Source organism: Cygnus atratus, chromosome 10 (genome assembly GCF_013377495.2).
Source record: "Cygnus atratus isolate AKBS03 ecotype Queensland, Australia chromosome 10, CAtr_DNAZoo_HiC_assembly, whole genome shotgun sequence".
NCBI classification, from domain to species: Eukaryota; Metazoa; Chordata; class Aves; order Anseriformes; family Anatidae; genus Cygnus; species Cygnus atratus.
Genome location: NC_066371.1, coordinates 4,408,320 through 4,433,920, shown reverse-complemented (window position 1 = coordinate 4,433,920; position 25,601 = coordinate 4,408,320). Strand labels below are relative to the sequence as shown.

General features: G+C 50.6%; 1 protein-coding gene across 11 annotated transcripts in view; it reads right to left on the bottom strand.

The window, feature by feature from the left end:
• Window positions 1–8,862: 8,862 nt before the first annotated feature.
• Window positions 8,863–25,601, bottom strand: part of PROK2 (prokineticin 2) — a 47,632-nt gene continuing 30,893 nt past the window's right edge. For 6 of the 11 annotated variants that reach the window (XM_050712871.1, XM_035546855.2, XM_050712870.1 and 3 more), the window contains one exon: window positions 24,431–25,283. In XM_050712871.1, coding sequence (XP_050568828.1) covers window positions 25,187–25,283 — 97 coding nt within the window. In that variant the 3' untranslated portion in view covers window positions 24,431–25,186. Of the gene's footprint in view, window positions 9,798–12,254; window positions 12,381–15,612; window positions 15,859–24,426; window positions 25,284–25,601 lie in introns of those variants that run through there. The other 5 variants (XM_050712872.1, XM_035546862.2, XR_007708713.1 and 2 more) reach the window with 4 other exon arrangements.

The window sequence follows — 25,601 nt, the reverse complement described above, 5'->3', positions numbered from 1 at the left end:
ATTTAAGAAACTTCTTATGCAGATAAAAGTATCTATCAGGGGGCTAGAACTGTGATCTCCAAGTCAAGTCTTGCCTTCTGGTACCAGCAGGATTAGGAAACAGTCCACGTTTTTCGTTTTTTTTTTCCTCTTAGTCTATTAAAAGTGTCAGATGTTTTGGCATTCGAGCTATAAGTAGTATGGTTATGATTCTATTTAAACCACAGAGATGGGAGAATAGTTATTTTAAAACATCCTTAAAAGCTGCATGATTTTCACTTCTAGAAAGATTAGGCACAAGTTGTACAGTCAATCCTAGATGCGGGATGACAAGTCGCCTTTGGGTGACCTGCTGGGTGTATTTAGACTCGGGGAACTGAAGCCACGCTGCTGAATTGAGTGCCTGCCTCTGCTTTTAGACACCCCCACCTCAGCAGTGCCCTCGCAGGGGCGTGAGGCTGGTTCTTACCTGCCGAAAAGAAGAGATGCTTTGCTGTCACCATCGGGGGCAACCGGACCTGGCCTTGCTGCAGTGACAGGATGCCAAGAAGTTTAGGATGGGTATCTCTACCGTACCTTTTTCTTGCATGTAGCATTCTGGGCTGTCCCAGGCATTCTGATGTACTCTGAGGGCAGAACTGGTGCTGTTTGAGGTTAATTTGATGTTTTCGGTACTTTTAATAAAAGGCAGGTTGTGATCCTGGCTACAGTAGTACAAACGAGAAGGAACTCCAGTAGCTTTAATTCAAGGCTCGGGTGGGTGTTGTACAATAGAGCTGCACTCCAGAAAACGTGAAATTAAATATCAAGGACAGATAGATCGTGGAAAATGAAACAGTGCTCGGCACAGACACGCCAACAATCACCACTGCTAGTCTAGCCTGCTGGCTGGGCGTGCACCAAGAGAGCATGCCAAGCCAGGGAGGGCTGGAGGGACACCAGAGGCTAAGTATTCCTTCTGGAATCTGAGAAGAGATAAGGAACTTGTGGAAAAAGCCGGCACTTCCAAAGCACAGCACCGACACGTTCTCGCAGCATCTGCATGTGGGGAAAGTGGGTCAGAGATTAACTGCTTTGGCCAAGACCGGAGAAGGGGTGTCAGAGGGACTGCAAACCTGCTCTGAATAACAGCAGTAGAGAAATAAAGTGAACGAGAACGGGCTGAGCACAGGGAGCCCTCCCTGATGCTGCTGGGACCTCTGAGGAGCAGCTGCGAGCCTCCGTGTCCTCAGCTGCCCACCAAAACACGAGTGCTGCTGGTCTGGCTCAAAGTGCTAATGGATGAGACTCAGCAGGAGCTGGGTGTTAACAATTACTTCCCACATCCACATGGGAAGCTATTGCAGCCTGTTGTGCAAGTGCTGAGCTCATCTGCAAAAACTCAGATGCTCTGAACCCAGCCCCAGCCCCTCTGACCGAAACGCAAAGTCCTTGGGGGCTTGGTGAGCTGCAGGGCTCTCACCTCCTCCACCTGCCTGTGGTAGATGTAGATCGAGTCCTCTCTGTACCCCTCCTGTACAGGACATATACATGATAGTTTTCTCTCTTCTGGGCAATAGGAGTACTCAGTATCACGGGAAATACCATCATCGTCTCCCCTGGAGACTTTCCACTGTCTGGCTCAGAGGTCACAGCACGCTTGCTTTTGCATATCTGTGGTGAAGAATTGCAGTTGCTCCGTGAGCTGTGCCGCACTGGAAAAATCTTGATCGCTGCTGGCATCTTCACTCACTCACCAGGTATTTAACACATTCCTTGCAAACATTCCCAGTAGAAATCTTGCTGTGCTGAAGTCAGTGGAGGTTTTAGCATAAACTTACATGTCAGACCAGCGTGAAAAATGACACTGATCTGAAATCTCAACAAGTACTGGCTATGGGGATCTCTGCTTTGCAACACTTGAAGCTTGAAGTACTGCAGGGTGCCTCTGTCTCTGCTGTTCAGATTTGGAAAGTTTTCTGGGAAAGGCGCTGAAATATTTGACCTCAGCCAAATTATGATGTTGGGTAAATGTCACATATTCAGCGTTGGAGGATGAGCAGGGGATGCGTAGCCCATGAGCTCTCTGTTTGCTTTGCCAGTGCCAGGTCTGCACCAGGGGAGACAGAGCTGCTTCCCAGAATGGTATGAAATCAGTAGCCTTAAGGAAAAGGGCAGGATTTTGGCTTATTCTGGTAGCAACAATTCCTTCCTAGGGCTTTACCTGGATGTGATACAGCTACACCTCCAGAAGGCTGCTCTGCCATATGCTGCGGGACTGCCCTAGGACACGTTGTGCTGAGCTCAGAGGAGAGCAGAGCTGGCACCGTCCCTCCCTTCCCAGCAAAGGATGCGCGGGGCTTGGCTGGATCTCTGCCACTTGCCCACGCGGTTGCACACAGTTACCTTTCCCAATGCAGCACCTGCACTTGCTCAGAGTTGTCAGCAAACCACCCCAGAAGAGCAGTGGCTCGGACAGTGACACACACGTACTGGCAGAAGGGAATGTCATCTCAAGGCTCTGCACCAATTTAGGCTGCAGATTAGGTGATTCTGTGATAGCAGAATACCCCAGAAACCTTATTAGTTAGCCATGCCTCAAATCAAAGTATTACCAGAAACACAGCAGGAGACTATTTTCTGACAGGGGTCTGCTAAAATCTGCAGCTTTAGCACAGCTTCTTTTATAGTTGCTCAAAACACTACACATGCTACAATTAACTCTGCTGTGACATGAACCAGGAAGCATCTCCCATGCGGTGGGGTTGGTAGGCTTCAGAGTATCATAACACGTACAGCAACCCAAGGAATGGAGCCAAAGACCAGCAGTGCAGATGGGCTCTAAAAAGCTGGCATAGAGTCACGTTGGGCTGAGGCCGTGCTGATGGAAGCCTTACCCCAAGTCCCTTTCCATGCCGGTGACCTCCAGCACTATGTCATTCAAAGCACCTTGTGTGGATTAAATCCTTACTCACCTGTCAGTTGTAGAGCTGGCAACCTCAGGCTGAATTTCAGACGGGCCTGATGTCTGCACCACTCCGACTTTCCCCTAGGGCTGATGATGCTGAGCAGCCCTGAGCCTGTTTTCACTTGGTACGAATCACTGATTGCCCCATGCCTCGGTGCTTTATCCAACAAATGATTAATTATTCCTACTCACCTTTGTAAAGCCCAGAACTACTGGTGGCAAAAGCAGAGCATTATCAGGGGTGAACAATCACTGACTACATAAGCTTTCATCACTTCACTTTAAAGTCAAGCTAAACCTTTAATGCAAGCTGTTGCATTTCTGTATTTCTATTCATGTTTAATGACCTTGGTACTTGCACTGCGTCTTTGATCTTGTGAGTCATGCATGGTTTTACTGGGGATGTATTTATCGGAAAGCCACTTTCTTCAGTGCCACATTTTTCACCTCTGCTGTGACCAGGTTGATACCAGAGAGCACTTCGTGTAGGAGGCTTTCAAGTTCAAAGCTAGTCTTGCAAGGGCAAGGGGAAGCTGTGAAGTCCCAGCTAATTTTAGGCAATCATCACAGCGATAATGGAGTAGGAAGAGAAAAAAAAGGAGATCACCCGGTGAAGAGAAACCCCTTCCTAAAGCTTCTCAATGTTATTGACTAATGTGTCATTAAAAAATAAAACCCTGTGTTTGTGTGAGAATGATTAGCCGTTGGAACAAGTCATCCAGGGAAGAAATGGATGCTCCATCTGTGAGCTGCGCAGCGGGAGCCTGCACGCCAGCCCACGACCAGCCTGCCCGGGAGCCGGGGCTGTGCCCGGGGCTCAGCCTGGGCACACGGGGTGGCAAAATTCAGGAACGCCAGCAAACAGCATCAGCATCCTTCCTTTCGCTGTGTTACAACACCCGTTTTATCTTATAAATACCAGCACTGGCTTCTCTTGGAAATTTTAGCAGAGGTAGAGCTCAAACAGCTTTGTCATGAAAAAAATCCGGAGGGGGGAAAACACACCAGGCTCAGAAGCCAGGGCCGAGGTCTGGGTGCTTTCAGACAGTGAGAGAGAGAGGAATGATTTAGTGGAATATTACCTCCCTCTGTCGAACCGCTCAATCTGTTCCCATCTGTCACCCGAGCGCTTGAAGGAGGGTGATGGAAAGGAAGCAGTTGACGAGCTCGATAGCCGAGTAAATCAGCCGGGCTCTTTCTGCTCCTTCCCCCCCTCCACAGGCCTCGCACACCAGCACCAGAACCAAGGGAGGGTGCAGAGGGGACATCCCCATGGGGCGAGCCGCCCCGGCAGCGGGCCCCGCAGGAGACATCTGGGTGTGGAGGAAGGCGGATGGCCACGCAATCTGTTCAGCCACGCTGCACGGTGACTCAAGGGGGAGAAGGCGGACACCTGAGCCAAGGAGCCGGCAGCACCGCCCGCGGGGGCACGGCTTGGAGCCGCGGCGTGGCGGGGAGGAGGGCACGACCAGGCTGACACCACCGCTGCCTCCCGGCGCCAAGATGGTGGAGGCTGCAGAAACCAGGCCCTGCAGGACCTGCCCATAGCCAGGCATGGAGGTCCTTGCGATTCTTCCAAGTAGATCTCAAACACTCAGCCAGGAGGACTTTTCCTTGCTCCGTTTATGCAGTATCTGAGCGTAAGTGCTGCTGGAAACCAAACCCAGGTAATGGAGGGCTCTGTGGCAATACGTGAAAGGTTTGTCAGCAACATCAGGGAGTTCAATGAAACCGGGGTGGAGGTGAAATTATGCCAACGCAGCACCAAGGAAGCTTTGCCATGGAATTGAAAGGAGCAGGGGTACGCGCCTTCCTATCAAGGTTTCAGCCACGTGAGAGAAGAAATTTGGGGGGAAAAAGCTGCTGACTTGACAGGATGCAGAGAAATTTTTGGAAAGGCCGAGCACGCTTGCAGCTGCCTCACCAGGGCCTCCCCTTGGGCTGGCTGTTCCAGAGATGGGCTCTGCCGTAGCCTAACGGAGGAGTAAATGGAGAGCGGCCCCAGTAGGCACCCCCTGAAGCAACCACCAGCTCTGCTCATCCGTGAGCTCCTCACAGCAAGACCGTGTCCACCCGCACGAAGCGGCACACAGCACGCTCACGTGTGCGAGGGCAAGAGTAAATAAGGAGGGCTGGGTCCTGCTCGCATCGCTGGAACCCAGCCACATTTCCAGTCTGCCGCTGAGCAGCCTTACAGCCGTGGGGTTTACAAAGCTGCCTTACATTTAAAGCCACATCTAATCCCTTCCACGTGTTGTGAGCTGGTGGCGGAGGCTCAGCGGCGGGGAGGCCCCGGAGGCCTGCACCACGAAGCAAGGCATGCCGCCCTCCTGCCTGCACACTGGGCTCGCTCGGCTCCAGCCTCCTGCACCTGGAGGCTCCCCCACAGCCCCTGGGGGCCCAAAGGCTGCCATCCTCCCAGGCAGCTGGATCACGAGGAATTCTTCCCCATCAAACCAGCAAAAAGCAGCCTCCTGCCCTGGGCTGGCTCCACACGCAGTCACGGCTCTCCCTGACAAGCGGCAGATGATCTGCTGTAAGTTTGATGTGCATTAAACTCATCTCCCTTCCCATGCTCAGAGCATTGATCAGTGTAACAGCTGCACCCCTGCTGCTTTGGCATTTCATTTCTATCTAATAGAGAGAGGCACATTGATTTTGCTATTATCAAAATCCTCCTGTATTTGCACAGTCTTTTCTCTTCCTGCAATTTTCTAATTCCTTCTGGAAAACATGTTACACATTGTCAAGATCAAATTCCTGAGACATCTTGTTTAAATCAAGGGACTCTTAGCACCTTCTGTTTCTTTTGAATTTCCATCTGTGCAGTAATAACAAATCAGAGAGCTACTGGGGTGGGAGGGCACCCGCGAGGACCTCAGGCTGCAGTCCCACTCGCTGGTGCTGTATATCATTACGGCTCGTTATGCTGACAAGGCAGGCCAGCAAAGGGCCTTTTTATGAGGTATGTTATGAGATCACCTTACGTGCTAGAGTTACAAGATAATGGGAAATGCAGGATTTTCAGGTTATCTGCACAGGCACATGAATAAAACCACAAGCATCCATTCCACTTACCTTAGAGGTGCCCCACACAGCTACGTGCTCTTCTTTAGAGCTTTCCAAACCTACCGGATGACCTCTACCTCTATATTAGCTGCTCTCCCTTCAGTTACCCCTCCTGCACAGCCTGTGCAGTTAGGGTGACCTGTCTCCATGCCAAGGACCTGCTCAGAGCTAAGTCCCACTTGCCAAACAACCAGGAGGATTTATTTTGTGCCACCCCTGCACTCAAAGACTTTGCAACCTTTCTTAAGCAGTGACAACATTTCCCAGGGGGGGATTGTGGGCAGGAGGATGCAGATAAGGCTGAGCTTCAGCTGGGTTTTCTCCTGCTCTCCTGCCCCCAGGCTTACAGGTGCACACCTGCCCTCCCACCTGTGCACCCGCACACCAAAGCACCTCCCTTCACCCTTCCTAATAAGCATGTAATCAAATGAAGGCGGCAGCTTATTGTGTATGGTGGTGTCCTCTCCTGCAATGGCTTTCTGCTGAGCCAAAATCTAGTGAAAAACATGGAAATTCCTCCAGTTTGGTGTGATATCACTATTCTGTAACGTATCTGTAATATCAATATTAATATAGCATTAAAAATTAATACACATTTGTGTTAATAATTAATAATATTGCTCCAGTATTAATCAAATTAAGCTGAACATTAGCACAGATCTCCTAAGTGGAGTGAATAAAGCCAGGCATTAACACCAGGCTCTCTACCACCTGACAAGCTGTGTGTGCTGCAGAATGAGACTTCTCCTTTCCTCAAAGGTGTTTCTGGGGCTGTGGGAGTTTTGCACTCTTTTCTTGTCTGATTTCTGCTGCAAGGGCCTTCCCCCTTCCCTTCCTTGCAGGCATGTGAAGAGGCTGCTCCTGGCCTGGGGGTAGCGCTGGGGTGATGTAGAGGCAAACTGAGTAGCACAACTCTCTGAAAAAAACCTCTAATGGCAGGGCTGGCTTGGGGCTGGCCACCTTTTCCATCCATCACCATGGGCAAAGTGCCCCTCGAAGCAAAAGCTTGCTCAAAGGAAAAGCAGAGGGACACACACGGCCATTTATGTTCTGAAATAACTCTGGTAGTCACTGGTTTATCACTGTAAAGCAAAGTTAATTTTTTTTTTTTTTTTGCTCACTCCACTGCAGAAAAAAATATAAAGGACAGGCAGGTTTTGCCTTTAGCTCTTCTGCTCAGCAGCTGAAGGCAGGGCAGCTGAGGCAGGGAGGGTGGGAGAAGCCCCTCGAGGACAGCAAGGGGGTGGCATCTCTCAAAAAAAAAAAAACTTCCTAATGCCCTCACCGGGACGGTCTGCAGGGCACGAGCACTCCAACCTCCTGACCATGGAGTGAATTTTTCTCTAGCGTAATGGGGGCTCTTCTCATTACCCAGATAAATGCCTGATCCCACAAGTTAATTGGCATGAATTACAACTACAAAGTTGCTCTGCTCTTGTGTGATAAACTCTCCTAGCAGCTCTGCTTGGCAGGTCTAAGGCAGTCATCAGATGTAATTGCCTGCTCGCTTGCGCTGATATAAACCAGGATGATTACCTTCACTGGGGTCACTGGTGATTTACGCCCGTGGAAGACGAGGAGCAGGGCTGGTGGTTCCTGCTGTGTCTCATCGTTTCAAACACCAGGACAGTGTGCTTTGGTGGAGATGAATGGAATAAGAGACGGGACACACACATTTGGGCTGCTTCTGTTTTCATTCCTGATTTTCCCTTGGGTGTGAACTGAAGCCCGTGATGATACTAAGCAAGCTTTGTGCTGGTAGAAGAGGACAGAAAAGCAACACCAGGCTCCTGCTGGGTTCCTCCTCTTCAGACTCACTCTCTGGGGAGCCCACTGAGTGACAGCAGTAGGATCAGGTTTTAGTTTTGATTTTAAATCCAGGTCAAGGCTCTCTGCAGTGCTCCCAGGTTTCTGCATTAGGATTGGAACAAGCTGTTTTTCCATCGACAAAGCCAGCCCTTTGGGTTAAGAGCAACCCGCCCCCCTCCTAATCATCTCCTCACAGCAATGTCTGTGATCTCCAGGTCAGGGCAGGGCAGCTTTCCAGAGTTTCCATTCGTGACCACACGAATGCAAACATTTTTTTTTTTCTTTAATCTGCAGGACTGGAGCCTGCTGCCCCCTGCACAGCTGCTCTATCACCAGTGCAAAGGGTAAAGCAAAATGTGTATGCTTCAGAACAGGAGCCCTGGGCTTGGGCCACTTTGAGGCAGGAAGATGCAATCCTAGCTCTCTAGACACCTACTTTTCTAATGCGTGCAAGATGAACAAGGATCTGGCGGAACAGCTGCTCCAGTGGTTCCTTTCTGTCTCTGGAGCCCCGTGTCAGGTGCCTGGTAAACTTGCTGGGACGTTTCTCATCTTCTCTAAGTAGCGCAGGTGTTTGCTTTCATACAGGCGTGCTAACTTCCCAATCCCCCACCGCCACCAGCAGCAAAAGCACTGATTGTTGGAGGATGAATGACTTCACTTTTCCAGTTTCAGCGTATGTTTGCATGTCTGAGAGCAAAAAATGTGCAAAGCTCACACAAACTATTAGGATTCCAGCTACAGGGACTGGCGAGTAAACATGAAGTCGCACGGTATTTCATAGAAAACCCACAAATTACATGTTCAACAGGCTAAAGTTGATCCTTTGAGGCATGTGCCAAGAAAAACCTCTTGTGTGAGCTCCACCAATATTCCCCCTCATCTCCATCCAAGAGTGCAGCTCGGCTGAGGCGTTCGTGCCTTGTAAACTGCTGAGCTTCCCTAACAGCAGGCAGAGGCACACCATCTTCTCCTAAGCTACCTTTAAGGAGCTCTGCTAGCTTGGGTGAATCGAGTATGTGATAACAGAATACACTGAATAAAAATTGAAAACCATAGTGACAAAATAATGTTATAATATTAAAATAAATCAAATAACATACTGCCATTATTCTGATACAGAATTTTTACACAGCAAATCCATACATATACAAGAAGTCAGGCAGCCCATTACAAGAAACTTCAGGGTTCCTTTTTTAATATAAACTACATCTTAATACATAGTTTGAGATGATCAGGTAGTTTTACACCAACTCAAGTAACAACAACTTTTCCTCATCTTAGAATACTAAAATAACAAAATATTTAATGCTTTGAATACTGAAATGCTTTGGTTCCATCTCCCACTTTTTAAAAGTGTAAAATCTACATCTATTGGTTAATCTTTTAATGTAGAGATGCGCCTAACTTACAAGTACAGTTATATTAATAAAGAAATGAAATGTAACGTAAATACAGGTTTTTGGCAATCATCGTATGCTTCACACCATAGAATTACTCAAATCTCAGTTCGATTCAGGCATCCCAAAGTGTAAAAACATGGCCAAAATTTTCCAAAGGTGACAATAATCTTGGATGTTCTCGCTCTGGGGCTGTGCTGGAACCACGGGGACAACAGGACCGTCTTGTGATTGAGCTCCTGCCCTCAGAAAGCAGCGTCACATTAGCACGTCTCGCTTCACCCACCCCATCACCTCCAGCCCCTCAGAAAACCTTGGCCACTACAGCACAGCATCGCATCCTCGGTTTGAATGGTGGCGAGGCAGGACAGTGTGTGAGAGGGGGTTCCCCGGTAAGTACCTTGTTCACCACGACAACAAGAACAGGAACACATCGAGCGGCCCTTCCTCGCGCCGAGCAGCTCCTGCTAGAAGAAGACGTCCTCTTTCCTGAAGTCCGGCAAACACCTGAACTTGCTGGGAGAAGTCCGTGCGCACGCCAGGCTGGGGAGGCAGGGGCAGGTGTGGTGCATCCTCCGCCCCGGGAACGGCACCTGGGCACAGAGAGAGCGGGCGTCAGGGTGGGGGGCACTGGGCAGCGGCCGTGCTGGGGTGGGCTTGGGGCACGCAGCATTGCAGGGAGAACACAGCGAGCGTAGCAGCGTCGGAGCACCGCACTGATGGTGTGTAATGGCTTGATCACAGGCTCTGCCTTGTGCAAGAGCTTTGCCCCCGCTAGCACGAGATGGGCTGGGATCTGCATTGCCGTGCCTGTGCTCAGCGGGATGTCGTGAGAGGTGTGAAGCCACCACCTGCCAGCTGGGCACGCGGCCCTAATTCCCTCATATCCCAATTTCTGGGCGTTTTGAGCCCACAGTTTTAACATTCTGACATTGCTTTGCAGTGCAATTTCTCTCATTAAGAAAGACAAAGGGAGGAAGGCCCGCAGGCTCCCTGTTTATCACACCAAGGTCCTCAGGCCAGCACCAGCCGGTGCCCAGCACTCCCTGGAAAGAAGCCCAGCGCGAGGGATGCCGCGGGCTTCCCCACGCCCCCCGCCCCGGTGCCTCCGCACGAGCGCAGAGGTCACCGGGCACGGAGCCGGGAGCTCCCCGCGGGAATCACACCTTGCGGGTGCCCACGCATAACGCTGCAGAAAAACCTAAAATCTCAGCTTCTCGCGCTGGCACGGCTGACTCAGAGGTGCCTCCGACAGCTGAAGGGGTTTATTCAAAGCCTTACGCTCAGCAAGGAAACAGCTCTTTCGGAGGGATGCCCACGCTGGAGCTTGGGGGGGGGGGGGGGGGACACACCTGGCTGGGGACAGCGGGTGGGTGGCAGTGCTATGGGGATGGGGAGCATTGCCCCACCATGAGCCCAGCCCCAGGTTTTGATGAGCAAGGGGGTGACAGGAGTCTGGGGGTGACAAGGGAGGGACACGGGGGCTGTGTGCGAGGTGCACAACGGCAGTGAAGCTCCCCCACGCTGCCAGCTCTGCCTGCGGCCCTGCCAACCCTCACCTGCTGCAAAGCCTGCCTCTGCGGCGCCGGGAGAGGCTGCTAACAGCATCGAGCCAACGCCATCTAGTTGCTGAGAAGGAAACCGGGAGGTGGAAAGCCATCCACCCGCCATCTCCTCCGGGCACCTCTCTGGAGGTCCCCCAGGAGGTGGTGCGGCCGTGGGGCCACCACCGGTGGGACAGCCGTGACAGGGGAGCACACAGGTGGTCTCCCAGCAGCACTAATTCCATATACACAGCCTTCAACGGGGGAGTGCAAAAACAATGGCACAGCAACATGGGCTGAGGCCGACCCGGTGCTGCTGCTCCATGCCTGGCCTGCAGGCCAAGGAAGGGCGCTGGTGGTCAGGGCAACTGGTCCCCAGCAGCCCCCTCCCAGGTATTTAGGGGAGAGAAACTGCTGAGCGAGCTCTCCACCCTTAAAAATACGTGATTTCACGTGCTACAGGAAATCGGTTTTCCTTGTGTTTGTCACGAAGAGCAGCGGGATGAGGGATCTGAATCTGAAATTAACCTCATAAAGCTCGTAACACCCATGACTGCTACCGTAAGCCCAGGGTGTCAGGCATCTTCCCTGACTGTAATTAGCCTAAAACATATCAGACAGTATAAATTATCTTGCAATAGCAATAAGCCCATTTAAAAAAAAAATAAAATAATAGAGGATAGTTTCTTTTATCCTGAGATTCCTGTTAACATAAAGAGGCCTTACAAGAAAAACCTGCTACATTTCACAGTAAAAATGAGAATTTGGTCCCCAATGCCACAGTAGAAGATTAAAAAACATTAATTGTGATAGAACAGAGTTTTGCACTTCCTAAAACTGAGAAAATTAACTAGAGAAACAGAGCTGAGAAGCCAGGCAGTGAAGGAAACTGTGAAAGAGGCAGCTGACTACCTGTACGGTTCTAAACTAAATGCATTGCCTTGGTGTCTCTCACTTGTGAGGGCTCTTGGGCCGTGCTCTTCTTCATTTGGTCTCCGCACCTTCCCTACCGCCTCGAAAGGCACCAGCGGCTGTTGGCCCCCCGGGCACAGCGTGCCATTGCTGCTCGATGGCAGGGACAGCGCTGCAGTGCCGCACCAGGTGTCCCAACACCGCCTGGTGACATGTCTGTGGCTGTGATGGGATCTCGTTTGGATCCACGGAGCCCAGCAGCTCGCGTGCGAGAGCAGGGCTGGGCTCGGGAGCTGCTCGGGATGTTTCGGGTCACGTAACAGAGCAAATCAGCAAGAACTAACTAATAAGAAAACAAACTGAAGAGCGTGTAGTATCGTCTTCAGAATAATTCTGACAGCAATACATTTCCTTAGGTATGTACCCTCAGCACTATTTCCATAAAGATGCAGATGGCTGGGCGTTGCGATGCACGTGATGCTTCCCCACGTTTCCGCCACGTATAACCTTCACGCGATGCGACTCCCAGGGCAGCATATCTGCATCTGTCCCTGCCCTGCCCGCGGCAGCCCGCAGCCCCGGGGAGGTACTCACCCGGTGACTCAAAGGATGGCACTCCTCTCCCAAATTCCCCATCGGCGTGCACATTCGCAGGCTGCGGATCCACAGGCTGACCGCACAGCACATCCCTCCTCCGCACTGCTGGTCTCTGTCGCAGGCCTGCAGTTCGACAAAGCATTATGTAGACAAAATTAATAATAAATGCCTTCTACAAATAGGACAGGTCAGGTGCCTGACAGCTATCTCGACACCCCACACGTTATCGCAGCTCCTTAAGGCAGAACAACAAGGTCTGAGGAGGACGTGTGGGCTCCTGGCACCTTGCAGGGTGGAGCACAGCTGTATTTAAAGCCAGACCCCAGAGACAGGATCGGCCCCGGGTCTGTCACTGATTTGCAGTGATCATGGCCCGTGCCACCATGCTTCCCCAGAACGGAGCAAGGACTGAGGGCACCGATTGCAAAGAAGTCCTGCAGAGAAGCTAAGAAACAAAAATATCTGCGAACTTAAGGACTTTTAGGTAACTATTCCATCTACCTTCTTATGACAATATCTTATGGCTGAGTGCCTTTCAAATGCAAGAATGCTCGATAGTTTCATCAGCAAACTCCCAGTGGAGGTAGGCAAAATAAAAGTTTAAATAAGGATTTTGTGGTTATTTGGAATTACGTGAGGGCTCAGACGTGTAGCAGAAAAAGCTTTGTGTAAGTGTCCACACCCAAGAAAAAGCTACAGTGGAGGCACTCACCCTGCAAGAGGGAAATAAAAATTTCCCTGCAAGAGGGAAATAAAAATTTCAGCCACTTATCCAATACACTTCGTGGCTTCGTTAAGCACCAACCAAAACACAAACTATTATGGATATTTCAAAAACCAGAAACCATGAAGAGCAATTGATGTATTAGGATTTGGAAAAGGTTCTTATACGTCTTTTGCTTATTTTTTTAACCAAAACGATTACCAGACTTTTTATTATATGGCTTTAGTGCTAAAGCTGGTCTCCTTTCTTCAGTGAGAAATCCCGTTAGTTAAAGGCTCTGATTACACCCCAAAAGTAAGTTTAACTAACTCGCTGCCCTCCTCATGGCTGGCAGCAGGACTGGTAAACTGAGGGCTCTGGTCAGCAGTACGTAAAGAGGCAATTTCTAAAAATGTACATAACAGACGATAAGGGCTCTGGGGAAGGCTGCGTATCAGAACAAATATTCACTTGAGGAAAAACGCTTACAGGTCTTACCTTGGGATTTACATAATAAATGCCACTAGACTGTACTCTGCTGGGTAAATATTACACTATTTCAAACAGCAAAGCCAGACCAAAATATGTATTTACAGATCAGCTAGTAATTTAGGAAAAAGCTGTTGCATTAGTGTCAAGCCACTAAATAGTGCGTGGAGCCCAAAGGGCCAGCACTCCTCGTGGACACACATTTAGCGAAGTGAAGAGCTCTGTGCTACAAGTGAGCCCAAACACACAGAGTATTTACTTAAAAGAGTAATATGTCCGCAAAACTGCCCGTGCAGCCTTCCAGGTAGATAGTGTTTACTTTCTAACCTCTCTCTCAAAAAAAAAAAAGTCCTTCTGATGTTCTAATTTTCGCCCTGGTCACAAATGCTGCAGGTCAGTGATTTGGGGCTTGGAGGTCAAAACCTTCAGGGAGAGAGGCAAGCGGTGAGCAGCACCCGCAGGGCACCTAAAGCCCCGCGCCGGGCGATGTTTCGTTTTAAAGCTCACGCTCACGCACGCACATATACACATCTGGCAGGAGTTTTCAGGTTCCCCTTCCAAAAATGTATGACAGGCTAGTAAAATATTTATCCCAAATGCTGCTGCCCACACCTTAACTCCAATGTGTAATTCACACCGAGCCTCCTAACGTGCACAGGACACAACACGAAGGACATTCCTCCTCAGCACCCCATTTAGCACGGCTTTGTGGAAAATGCAGCTCGAGGGAAAAGTCCCTGGTGAAATGCTGGCTCCAAAGCCAGCTGAAGTCAGAACATGGACAGCCACAGAAGTAAGGAAGGTTTGAATCGAGCCCTTAAATTGCAGAGGAAAAGCACTTTCAGGCTCGGGGAATGCGGACGGGAACACCTACGTCAGCTCTCACCTGAGATCTGCCTGCTCATTCAGGAGCCCAACACGCGTCCCAGTGGCTTAAGCAGAAATACACTGCAGCAGTTAACAAAGTCACATTTGCTATTTCTAATCTATTTTTACTTTTTGAATACATTGTCTCTAATCTTTTATTCAGTGCCTCACAATTACTTCATTTAATTTATTAATTATGTTTTAAAGGCGTAGCCACAACTTTAATAAGACTTATATAAACCGCTCCTCCATTGCTCGAAATATTTCCATATAAAAGGAACCTCCGATTCTCAAATTTTAAAAGATTCCTTCGTGCTCTCTCCTCTGTAAACCCTGTCAGTCCGGGAGCAGATCTGCCAGCCAGAGAAATGCCTACGAGCTCTTTCATGGGCTTCAGGGAGCTCGGCACCGGGAGCACGGACTGCCACGGAGTTCCCGCTGCTGCGAGTACAACTTCGGAGGGTTACAAAAGACATGTGAGCTCTCACAAGAATGCAAGCGCCGGGTTATTAATCCAAAGCAAACACACACACACAAAAAAAATCATTTTACTTAAGAGTGATGCAACGCTTTGGGTTAAATAACGTCTTTGGAAAAAAAATATTTTCACAAGCAAAGTAAATCTCGAGCCCGACAACAACAACAACAACAGAGGGCTCATCTGCGACGGGCGGCTACTGAGGGAAAGAAGCAGCACGGTCATACTTGGGGGGGAGAAATAAAAGGAAAAGAGGCGAAAAGCAGCGTTTGGTGGTGCTTGCAATACCGGCGCCTGCCTTGCGAGCAGGCAGGGCTGCAGGAGCCGGGCTGCAGGCAGGGGGGGACCCCAAGACCGGCCCGGGGTGGGGCAGCCGGGGCTGGGGGGGGAGGGCACGGGGCGGCTGGGTACCCCGGGACAGACCCCGTACCCCCGGGACAGACCCCACAGCCCCAGGTAGCCGCCAGCCCCAGCACCACCCTGCCGCACGGAGACCCCCTTACAGTGGCACCGGCCACCCCAAAGAACCCCCCAGCTCTCCTGTCCCCCACCCCAAGGACCCCCCCATCTCCGGACACCCCGTCCCGCAGGGACACCCTCCGTCCCCCCCCCCCCCCCCGCCCGCCACCCCCGGCCCGTTCATCCCGGGGATCCCCCGGCGCTCGGAGCATCCCTCCGGCAGGGAGACCCCCTCCGTCCCCGCACCCCTTCCCCGGCCGCCCCCGCTCCCCGGCAGAGCCCCCGCAGCGGCACCGGCCCGGCCCGTCGGTGCCGTCGGTGCCGTGCCGAGCCGTGCCGAGCCGTGCCGAGCCGCTCACCCCGGTGATGACGGCTCCGCGCCCCGCCGCCAGCCCCAGCCCCAGCAGCAGCAGCAGCACGGGCAGGGGCGGCGGGGCTCCGCGCAGGCTCCGCATGGTGCCGGCCCTCGGCCGCGGCCCCCCTCGCTCCCCCTCGGGCTCGGAGAGGCGCAGAGGAGCCGGGCTCGGTGCTCGGTGCCGCCCCGGCCGTTATAAAGCTGGGGGCTGCCGTGCGCCGCGCCGTGAGTCACCCCCGCCCCGGCAGCGGGATGCTGCGCGCACCCCTCCGAGCCACGGGGCTTGGTGGAGCCCGGGGGGGGGGTGGGGGGGGGCACTCGAGGCAACGGGGGCTCGCCAAGGCTCGGCACGGCTCGGGGGGCAGCCCGCGGAGGGGCCGGGGGGTGTCCCGGGGCTGGTGAAGGGCATCCCGCAAAGCGCCGGGGGCAGCGCCCAGGGGGGCTGCGGGGGCAGCCCGCGGGAGCGGACTGGTAAATGCGGGGGGCGTCCCGCGGCGCCTCTGGGGTGGCGTCCTGCAGGGGGCTGGGGGCACCACGTGCAGGTGGGGGGCACCCTGCAGCAGGTGGGGGCACATCCCACAGCGAGTCGGGGGCAGCCCGCAGCGGCTGGTGCCAGCCCGCGGCTCTGTCCCTGTCCCGGGGCTCTGTCCCTGTCCCGGAGCAGGCCCTGCAGTTCTCCTGCCAGCCCCAACCCCAAACTCCCCCTGCTCCCCTCCATGAACGGGAGCTGCAGCCCCCTGTCCAGCCTCTGCCGAGCACCGGCAATGCACTGGACATGCCTGTTTTGGGGATGCGCAGGCTGCACCTCACTTTGGCTGAGGAAGAGGAGCGTTGGCCCAAATTCACCCCACTGGCCCTGTAGGAACGGAACCAACACCAGCCAGCCCAACAAGTGCCAGCGCTGAGAAACAAAAGAAGCACTTCTGTGCACTTTGCCTTAGCCCTTTGTGGACCCGTGTGAGCATCAGGGCGCTCTGCAGCCCAAATCCCCTCAAAGTCCTGCACCCCTCCTGCCTGTGCTTCCCCCTGGAGCCCCTGCCCCTTCCCAACCCTCCTGGCTGCCGCAGCCCTAGGGACGTGGGGAGGGGGCAGCTCCTCCCTCACACCATTTGCTCTTTCCAGCCCTAGCACCAGGCTGTGATCTGAGCAGCCCAGTGGGCTCCCAAAGTTTAAGGACTGATGGTGCCACCTTTGGGAACCTCTGTCCCTGCTGGAGAGAGGGCATCGGAGCCCAGTGAGGGTTGGTAAAACCTCCAGAATCACTGAAACGTGCAGAGCCCCCTTCCCTGCCTCAGGTTTTCTTTGTCTCCATTTCCTTCTCACTTTTCCAGCTCTCTGTACTTATTTCCTTTCACCTTTCCTCTCTCAGAACTCCATTTCTGTCCCTTTTTCTGCCGTTGTGCCACCACCTCGCTCCATCTTCCCCGTTCTTCCCTGCTGCCCCCCAGCTCCGGTTTGCCCCGTTCTCACACGTAGGTCCCTGTTTTCTCAGATATTTCAAATTCTCTCTCTTTTTTTTTTTCTTTTTTTTTTTTTTTCCCCAAACAGGAAGGCTGAGTCTTTGCAGAGCCCATATTTACATGATTCCTGAAACAGTCTCATTCTTTGGTTGAAGTGAGGCTGAGCGCAGCTGAAGGGGAGCATATAACGCAGGTATTGTCTCCGCGAAGCCCCGCTCCGCTCAGCTCTGGTCGGGAGCTGTCGGATCGATTTGTTGGACGGCATCCCCCGAGGGGGTCGGTCTGTCTGGCATGGTTTTCGTTACAGACGTGGCCTTTTTGGTGCTCATGGCTATTCCATAAAAGCGCACTGAAGACAAATACGGTCTGAGTAAATAGTGTCTTACTCAAGGATGCTTTAAAAGCAAGTTGGGATGGGCCAATTTTGACACACAAGTATTAAAAATAACTGGGCCGGATCCTTAGCTGTTGTAAACCCGCATGGCTGGCTTGAACTGTCGCCAGCTTAAGCCAGCTGAAGGGACTAGCATTTTTTAATTCTTATTTGTATCCTAGAAACAAAAAAATTAAACATAAAACATGAATGATTACTTTCATAATCCCCAGGTGCCCAGAACTTAAACAACAACAACAAACAAATAATCATTTTCAGCTCTAAACCCCCATATCCTTCCAAAATGCTGCAGAATTAGGGTGAGTTGAAAGGGGGGAATTGAAGGATTTTGTGCAGTTTTACGTGGATGCAGTAAATTCTTGTAAAAGCCATTTTACATGAAAGGTATGACTTATGAAAGGTTGCCAGTTGTCAGCCCAGAAGGTCAATAGTGTACCCCAAGATGGGCACACTATGGACTTACTAACATCCACCCTAACACCAGTGTTCTTACCACCACCATGCACTAGAGCTGATCTGTTATTAGAAAAGTGAAATTTACCCCTTATATCTATATGGCCTTTAGGTGATTGTAAAATTGTAATGAAAACTAAATTAACCAATCAAAAGGTTGGTGTTCTAAAAAAAAAATCAAAGCATAGGAGGTAAATCTCCAAATTTCAGTGTCATTACTTCCTAGATAGTTTTCCGATTACACAAGTAATGAAAATACACCACAAAAAAATCTTACCTGTAAATCTTTGCATTGCCCATCTCACAAATACACCTGATTTCCAGAACTCATTTCATTTCTTTTGATCCGCTTTGAAGGACAACCTCATATTAGTTTTCTTAATGTCAAAGTTTTATATAGCTGTTTTTTACTGAGCCACTTCATTCTGAAACGTGTAACATTTCTCCCAATATTTCCTTCTAACTTTGCTGGAGCAGCACCAAAAATGCCCCAGTATGCACGGGGGACACGCACGACAGACCAGGCGGTGTGTAACCCGCTAACATTATCGCAATTAACACAGCCACCTTTCCCATTCCTCTGCGCAGGTACTTGTCCAACTGGTGTCTGCGATGTTTTCCCAGTGTAAGTGAATCTACCCCATAAATACATTTCCCTACACACGCTCCATCCCTGCAGGATGCAGGGCGTCAGGGGAGCTACACCTCTGGCTGTGATTGGCAAGGGCGAGGTTTCTCCTAGAAGGGACCCAGGAAATCCCACTTTCAGATCGCCTTCATAAACCCACTGAACATCTTCTTCTACTGTAAAAACTCAAACATCAGAATCAGGAAATATCATTCTAAATTAACCATGACACTTGGGTTTGACACAGTAAGTTAACGATCACGTTAAAGTCCTCATTGCTGTAAGAACCCGGAGTGAAATGCCTATTTATAGCTTTCAATGAGGTTGGTAGCTCTCTCTAATTCTTCTCGGAGCTGCAATTTTACTGAAAGCTAACTGTCTGTGAGTAGACATTCAAATAATTATTTGGCCTATTCAAGTGATAATGCACTACAGAGTTTACAGATTTTTGAAGACTAAGAATGTGAATAAATCAGCTATCTAAAAAGACAATTTTCTCATAAAAGAAATGAGAAAAAGCATATAATGTGAGACAGGAGAATTAACTTGTCCTAAAAACTCTCTTAATAACAACAGTATCTAATTTGTTTAATCTTCCCCGCTATGTATCAAACAACAGTCTGAAGTCAGCAAAGCAGTGCAAGTTCGCTGACTCTGGTACGAGATGAATATCATCGTTTGTATCACAAACTCTATGGATCAGCACAGGGCTATGACCAGCATTCCCTATAACTACATGCTCAGTTTTTTTTCCCAGAGAAAGACACTCCAGCGGAGCACATTGATGCTGAGAGGTGCAGCTGCACTTTTGTTACCATAAGGGTTTCAGCCCATCCATGGTTTCATTTAAATACAGCTCCATGAATAAGCAGTGCTGTCACAATTACAGAGACAAAACAACTCCCCTCTGCCATAAATATTTCTTAGTAAACGAGAAAATTGAAAAACGTGTTCAAACAAAATGAAGCAGAATTCTTTTAAGATAGGGAAAATGAAGGGCTGTGAAGCTGAGAAGCCCTCCTTTTTTCTCAGCAACTTAGGGCTTGATGCATACACCCAGGGTATGGAAGACCTCAAGTCACTTGTTTCCAGTGCCTGGAGTAACCTCAACACACAGTTCATTCAAGAACCTCATTTCTAAGCTGTAACCCAGGTTGGGATGCCGTCCTCCTCTCACCCAACATTTCTGTTTAATGTCAATAATTAATGTCCAGTGGAACAGGGGCTCACCCAGCTCATCCCCTTCACAGGCAACCGGCCCAAGACCGTTCTCAGTCTTCGGTCCTCAGTCCTGGGGCCTGCACAGAGGGTGGAAGAGGCCCCCTCCTGCTGGTGTGGGCACTAAACGAAGGCTTCATGCCTGCAGCTCTTGCTGAGGCTCTAAAACCCAGCTGGATCTGCAGTAAACTGCTTAGCAAGTCTGGGCACCCACAGGTGTGATTTTAGATTATATACACAGCCATTTGCATAATGGTGCAACATAAAGAGAATGAAAGGCAATTTAGGCTCCTATACGCAACCTGCCGTGACGCAGGGAGACCGTCTCGCATCTACATTGGAGTTGCCTTTGGATACGTCCACAAAGGCTGCTGCCTGCATGAACTTGCATGCAGGTCTGCGCGGTCAGCGCGTAGCTGCCCATACGGGGTATGGGCCATAGGTGAGAGCAGGGGTGGAGGGCAGCAGCACGTCCGCCAGCTTACCAGGAACGAGAAACTGGTTTCCAGGAATGGGACAGCTTGCCATCCGCAGGTCAGCGTGAGCCACGACCATCTTTTTTGTGATTCCTGCACCACAGGCTCACTTCTGGCCTCTTCTGACTTCAAATGAACTAACTGATTACAAAAAAAGTCTCATGAGATTTGCAAATTTTAGGATTAGAAGGGGTGCTGTGGTCTCAATTCCTACCAAAGCAAGCCACAAATTTCATTAGTGAATCCTAAATATAGAGACAGAGCTTGTTTTTTGAACTAGAACATATCTCGAGAGAAATCAAGCCTTGACTTAAAACAACAAAGAATTCGCCACGTCCTTTGGCAAACTGCTTCAACTCTTAAAACCTCATATCCTAGTTGAATTTCACTGATTTGGACCAGTGGATGGTATCATGCCCTCGAATATCAGGGAATTCCACCTTCTGCAAGTAATTATAAGGTGGGAAGAAATTCCACAACGCCTGTGTATTGATATCAAGCCCTCTCTTTTCTCTCGCTTTGAAGCCACATTTTTGTCACCATCAGATTATTCTGATAGCTCATCTCCAAATCTGTCCCAATATATCCACAAACTTTCTAAAGTTTCTGGCATTATGTCAGGAATCTCCTCGCTCCATGAGAAGAGCCACACAGCTCTATTCTTAGTTATATATTCTTGCAGACAAAGCAAACTGAGCATATAAACAGAAACAGCCTTGTGGATACACGAGTGAAATGAGAGTTGAAAAAATCATTAGCAACAAAAAAGCATCTAAAAGCGTTTTCATTTCTGAGGTCAGGTAAGAATAGTTGCAACAAGCCGCTGTTCTAGCAGTATGTTCCTAGTGTTCCTTGTGTCTCATTATGCTGCTTTTCAGTGCCGTTGTCATAGTAGTCTACAAAGAACCTTATGTAAGAAATAAGATGATGGTTCTGCACAATGTTAAAAAAGAGCATTTATCAGATAAGTGCTAATGTTCTAGATTAGGGATTCTTGCTCCCTCACCCTGCACTGGACCATGTAACTGCATGAATCATTTTGATCGCAAAGTACACATTCCCTCATCAGCTCGGAGAGATTAAAGTGGAATATTACAGTCTACTCATGAAACCATGGCATCAGTAGACCAAAAAAAATGCTGCAATCATACAAACAAAACTAACAATTTCTAGTTTCTCATGAAATATTACTCCTTTGACTTATACCCAGATTTTCTTTAGACTTTTACATGTTTTTGTGACTGCATTTGCACATTCCAGGGCAACACAACTCCGAATGATTCAGCGGGAACTCTGGATTTATATGACGGGCAGGGACTCAATGTCTTTCCGTAATTTTCAGATACGTCTTTAAAAAAAATGTCGAATTTTTGCCAAGAAGATGCAGTGTTGGTTTGGGGAGTTTGCTGGGCTTCGGGGAAACATTCTTTCAGCCTCTGTTCTTCCTATTGATTGCTTTTGGTAGGAAACTTCTCTCCTCTGAACGCACGCCAGTGTGGGCTCGGTGCTATGAGCTGCGGGTAGGGACCCGGCTGGCGGAGCCGCGTGGCCTCATGGTGCAGGGAGAGCCCTTGCTGGCTGTGATGGACACACGAGGCTGTCGGGGAAGGCGCTGGGAATGCTTCTGTAGCCAGAAAACTGCACCGAAGGCAAGAGCTGTGGGCAGGCTGTCCAGGAGGGCATTGCTGTGGATGCCAAGGACGGGCTGTGTATCACAGGGCTGCAGCAACGTGCAGGCCCCTGCCTGCTGCCCTGCACAAGCGTCCTCTGTGCCCTCACCGTGCGAGCTGGCCGCAGCGCTAGGAATGCTGCTAGCACCTGGCTGCCCCCCATCTCCGAGGGGACCAAGAAGAGGTCACTTGTTCACGTTTTATTTACTGTACTTTACTCAGGCGGCATGGCTTCCTCCGATTGCCTGCAGGGAGCAAGCAGAAACGTTTTTTCTGCTTAGCACACAGCTTAGTTTCTGTTTGGGTTCCACTGCTTAGATTTCGCTGGGCCCTGCCGGAGCTCGGTCTCTGCCAGGGCACGGCGTGGGTCGTGCTGCCGGCCCTGCTCGCACGAACCTTGCGTAGGCCTGGCCACACTGACACCCCCCAGACAGCTCTGCTCACAGGCACCACGGGCAGGACACAACAACCTGACATTTCACCCCTCATCCGGCACCTCTGAGGTGTCCTGCTGTCTTCACGAAGCTCCTCATGGCTGTAGCTTTTCTCCTGTGATTCGGGGTGGTTACAGCAGGCCTCAGGCCGTGGAGTCACCTGCACCAAGGGCAGAGGCAGTAGCGCTGCTGGGACCACATCTCTGCCTGTCCTGTTTCTCCCTTCACCTCCACCACAAGGGTTTTCTTTGTTTTCCACTCACTTTTTCCCTCATTTTTCTCATTTCTGTCTTTTTTCTGCAAGCTGCACCTTGTGCTGCTTTGTCTTTCACTGCCCCCACCACTAAAAGGCCGGGATTCCCAGCTCGGCACAGCTGAGGGGCCTCCAGGGCCTCCAGCACCACAAATCCCTTTCTCTCCTTTTCATCCATAAGCCAGATCGCTATGAGAAGTGAGAATTCCAGCAAAATGGCATGTTAGCAAAAAGCATGCATTAAAAGCCCTGTGGGGATGGCTGCAAACTGCTTCACCTCACCAGAGCCATCTCCAACACGGAAACTTCACTCCCTGTTCTCCTAACATGAACTTCAGAAATGTTAACCTCCTTCTAGTGACACACCTCTCTGAAAACCCCCAGAGCCCTTAAATTGGGGTAAATTGCATTCTCCTGAATTACTTCAGCTGTGGCTGGGGTGACAACTGGCACCTGTGTCACTTCCCAGGCCCGCAGCAAAGAACAGCTTTGGAAGAGAAAAGAAAAAATCTTCCCTTAGCTTGGTGGTGGTTGGTTTTTGGTTGTTTCCTTTCTGTTGTTACCGTTAGGATGCAGAAAATAAAGCACTAATATGGAGCTTAGATGTTCTGGGAGTATTGGCACTATTCTGAGGGAAAGCAACAGTGTCTTCCTCACCATCAAGAGGTCAGCATCCTGCTCACCTCTCTCACCCAAATTTCAGGGCAAGCAGCAGTGCTGGAGCAGGCACTGCAGAGATAAGGTGGGCTCTGCTGGGCTGCCCCCCTGCAGACATGGTCCTGCTGGCGATGCTGGGGCCCAGAGGCTCCAGGGGACACTGGGACCAGCTGGGAGAAGGTGGCAGGAGGGAAGCCCCAGCTGTGAGCACAGCTCCGCGCACCTGCCTGACTTTCGAGGGAAGAGCGTGACCTCCTGCATCACCTTCTCCGGGCAAGATGCTACAAAGGACAAATTACCCAGCTCGCCCTCCCGCTCCCGGCTCTGATCTTCTGCCAGCTCACATTTCCACAGCCACTAGTGCAAAGGGCAGTTCATTGTTGCAGGAATTCGTATGGGTTGCTTTTATGGTGAAGATCAAATGAAAAGAAAACCCCAGCAATGCGGGCTGGCGTTGGCTCCCTGCCGCAGTGACAAGCGCCGTGCTGGGAAGACGCCCTTCTTGCCCCGAACAGCTTGCTGTCTGGGGAGCTGGGGCTGGGCCACAGATGGGCAGGAGCACAGGGAGCAGGGGATGAGGGTCATTCAGCCACAGACAGACCCATTTCATTGCCCAGGTTCACTCGGTGCATTTTCCCCTTTTACTGGCTATGCCCAAAGAGCAAAGCAAGCCCAGGGGCCCATGGCCATGAGGTTTTCCATGCCACCCTGCTCGCCAAAAGACAACATCCCCTATCACTGAAGGACACAAACTCCTGTGACCCATGTCCCACAGAAAGAGCTCTGCCCAAGGGTAAAGTGGTTGTGGGCAATGGCTGAACGAGACCACAACGTACTTTGTTGTTGCCTTGACAATATACTTGCACTCTGGAGCTCTATTTTAACCCTGTGCTGGGGTAATACCAGCTGATGAAACACTGCTGGAAACCAGGCAAGCCACTATACTTGCAAAAACAAGTTTTCACACATGCGGTACATCGTTAGGGTAAGCGGCCTTTTGCCCCAGGAGAGGGGCTGGGTGTTTGCCAGGAAACATCTGCACTCTCACTCTAAAGGATGGATTTTCAAACATTGCATAGCAAATCCCTTCCTGGTACACTGCCTTTTTTTTTTTTTTAATATGGTTTGAATATACAAAAATAATCCAAAACATTCAAGATGCTCACGTTCTTTGAATAGAGCTTCATGCAAAATCTGCTGAGTCCAAAGATGGCCTGCAGCTGACTTCCCCGGGTGCAGCACAAGCAACCAGCAGGTTGCTGCTAGCAGAGGGCTGTAAGTCACATTTTGCCAGTGGTGTTTCCTTTACATTACTATTAACTCAAATCATGGCCCATCTAATTTGGGAATCCCTTGGTGACCAATACATTTCAGTACCGTGACAGTCGCGTGCAGCAGTACGGAACCAGTCCGTCGCAGGTTCCTAAACTCATGCCACTGCGCTGCCCCTAAGGACAGCCTCATTTCCTAACGCTGCTCTTCTGGTGGCTGGCCCAAGCAGCAGATAAATCAGAAATGGGTTTTCTTATGAGTGTCACAAGAGGACCATTGCTCAGCCAGGCTTTTTTTGCAGGACTGGAGGTTCACGAGTCCTTTCCTGAGAGGCACTGGGACATCTGCTCGCGGCCCCTCACCATGCAGTTGCCTCCAGACCCGCGGATGCACAGAGCGCAGCGGGCAGGCAGTGCCCCGGCTCTTTCTAAAACCAACTCTTTCTAAACCCAGTTACTCAACTTCCTGCAGCAACGAAGAGTGACCACACTCCAGATGAAGAAATATTTCCTTCAGTTTACCCTAAATCCCAGCCAGTGCTGTAAGCAGCAATTCCCTTCGTTTTTGCACTGCTGGATGCTGCGACAAGCAGGAGGCCTGGGTTCTCAATGGGCCGCTGCGATGTTCAGGTCCCCCTGTGAAACCTTTTCTCTTCTGCCTATTTCAGCCCCCGTTGGCATCTGCCGTCACAGTCCTTGCACGCTTCGTCTCACCAAGGGGAGCAGTCAGCTCTGGGACGCTTCCAGCTCGTTTTGTTACCCTGTCGGAGATGACATTTTAAGCTGAAAGTGCTTTGCGTTTACCTGGCACCACGTCAAGCAACTTACCTCTCATCGCCCATGCCAATCACTTAGTCAGAAACCTGCTAAACGGCTTGTTCACATAATTACGGTAATTGCCTGAGAGAAAAGATCTTCTATTGTGCATCTTCCATTGAAGAAAATGCATAACTGCTGGCCTACACTGACCTTTTCCTGCTGTTTCCTTCCCATATGAGAATGGATGCTATTAGCTGAAACTTCCCCACATCTGCTCCTTGTTCCACCCTTCCTGAGCACAGCCCGCTACGACATGGCCA